This window comes from Rutidosis leptorrhynchoides, chromosome 3 (genome assembly GCF_046630445.1).
Source record: "Rutidosis leptorrhynchoides isolate AG116_Rl617_1_P2 chromosome 3, CSIRO_AGI_Rlap_v1, whole genome shotgun sequence".
In the NCBI taxonomy this organism is placed as follows: Eukaryota; Viridiplantae; Streptophyta; class Magnoliopsida; order Asterales; family Asteraceae; genus Rutidosis; species Rutidosis leptorrhynchoides.
Genome location: NC_092335.1, coordinates 626473451 through 626475622, shown reverse-complemented (window position 1 = coordinate 626475622; position 2172 = coordinate 626473451). Strand labels below are relative to the sequence as shown.

General features: G+C 34.8%; 1 protein-coding gene across 1 annotated transcript; it reads left to right on the top strand.

The window, feature by feature from the left end:
* The first annotated feature begins 261 nt into the window (after positions 1–261).
* Positions 262–927, top strand: LOC139902330 (uncharacterized). Its single transcript, XM_071884968.1, has one exon. The coding sequence runs from the start codon at positions 262–264 to the stop codon at positions 925–927; it is 666 nt and encodes a 221-aa protein (XP_071741069.1).
* Positions 928–2172: the final 1245 nt, after the last annotated feature.

The window sequence follows — 2172 nt, the reverse complement described above, 5'->3', positions numbered from 1 at the left end:
GCACCAATCTTGGTCTAAAATGGACCAAGAAAGATATGAAAACATGTGGACGGGTTAGGGATTTCTTTCTCTAATTCTTTCATACGCTCAATCGGGGACGGGAAAAGCACTTCTTTTTGGGATGACATTTGGGTGGGGAACGCAAGCTTTAAGGACAGATTCAAAAGACTACACAGGCTAGAGATTGACAAAGATATCAACATCAGTAACAAAATCGAAGAATTCAAAGGAGATGGGCTTGGCAATTGGGCCTATCCACCGATGGGCCGAACGAATAGTGAACTAAATGAGTTGCGTGATACTGTTCGGAACTTACAGCTGACCGAAGGTAAAAAAGATTGTTGGAGATGGAATCTTAATTCAGAGGGCATTTATACGGTCAAGGACTGTTCGGTTCTTGTCGACAAAGTCATTCTACCACGTGCGGTTAATTCTATTGAGTCGTTGCGAAATGGTTTGGTTCCAAAAAAAGTGGAGGTGTTTATTTGGCGGGCGAGATTAGGACGTATACCGGTAAGATTCGAGTTGGATAAACGGGGCATCGACTTGAATAGTGTGAGATGCCCGATTTGTGATGATGACATTGAGACGATGGAGCATATACTTTTTTCCTGTCAAGTGGCAAAAGACATTTGGGCTAAAGTTCTTAAATGGTGGGGGTATAATTCGGCTATATTCGGGTTTGAGGATATTTTTAATGGTACTTTCGGCTGTGTAGCACAGGATCATAAAAAGAATCAATGGCAAGCGGTTAGTTGGGTGGTTTGTTACATTCTATGGAAGAATAGAAATGCAAAGGTGTTCAAGAATAAGCTCGAGACGGTCCCATCCTTATTTAGCGAGGTTCAAGTTCTTTCATATGACTGGATTTCACGACGTTGCAAGGGTCATATTATGGATTGGCTACAATGGTTCTCACACCCTTAGTTTTAACTCCTTTTGTTAGTTGCAATCTTTGCAATTAGCTTAGGGCGATGTAATTTGTTTTTCCTTATTTCTTTCGTGATGTATCGTGCTGTTAAGGGTGTCCAGTCAACCATGTACTATTCGTGATTGTTTAATATAAGTCTTTCTTGCTTTTCAAAAAAAAAAAAAAAAGAAACTTCAGTGATATTATAATTATTTTAATTTTAATTCAATTCACCTTTAAGTTAGGGGAAAAAAAATAAACAATTTTTAGTGGGACAAAGTTACAAAACCGAAGGAGCCCACATTTGCTCCCCCAAAAAGTCGTATTAGATCATGGTACTAATAATAATTCATTAAATTAATACAGGTAACATATACAGTATACAATTGAATATTTGCAATTTGGGGATCATTGTCACACCTTAACATATTACTCCACATATATTATAGATATTGCTAGCTTATTGCTTATACTTGATGATACTTATGGCTTTATTATCTATTAATCAAATGCATCATCTTCTACATTGTTCTATGTGTCATTAGATAGTTCCAGTTATAGTTATGGTAGAGTTTGTCTTAAATTGTTTTTAACATCAACTGTTTTGTCTTTTAACTCCCGTTAAATATTTATCAAGTAGGGTTTTTTATGGCAATTTTTCACCTTCTTCATCGTCTGATTTTAGGATTTCCGTTTTGATGCTTTCTCGTTTTTCTCAATAATTGATAAGTTGTACTCCCTCCGTCCCAATTAGATAGTCTTGTTTTTCCATTTTGGGATGTCTCAAATTAATAGTCCACTTCCATAAATAGAAAGGGAAGGAGATATTTGATTGGTGGATCTGGAGAGAGAAAATATTTTATTGGTGGAGAAATGAAGTTAGTGGGATTTTCTAAAACTGTGTGCCTTTTGTCTGGGGACTATTAAATTGGGACGGAGGGAGTACTTGTTAATATTTTATTCTTATAGTTCACATATAAAATAAGTACTCTACGAAAACATTATCATCATTATCTTCTGCATTTTACTAAGTTTGAATCTTTTCCGTTACGTTCTCTGTATCTTTTTCCAATACATACATTTAAATTAATAAACAATTTGAGATCATTATTTTTTTCATGTAATGAAAAATAAAATGTGACCCTCAAATAAAGAAATGTTTGACTATAAATTAAAAATTGAGAAGGAGAGAGTAATTAAATATCTCTTGTTACTTTTCTTAAATATTAAATTCAAAGAAGATCATGGAGTTGGTTAAGAAC

What these genes read in the sequence shown, in the direction of transcription:
- LOC139902330 (XM_071884968.1), top strand. Translation starts at nt 262, where the DNA reads ATGGGCCGAACGAATAGTGAACTAAATGAGTTGCGTGATACTGTTCGG.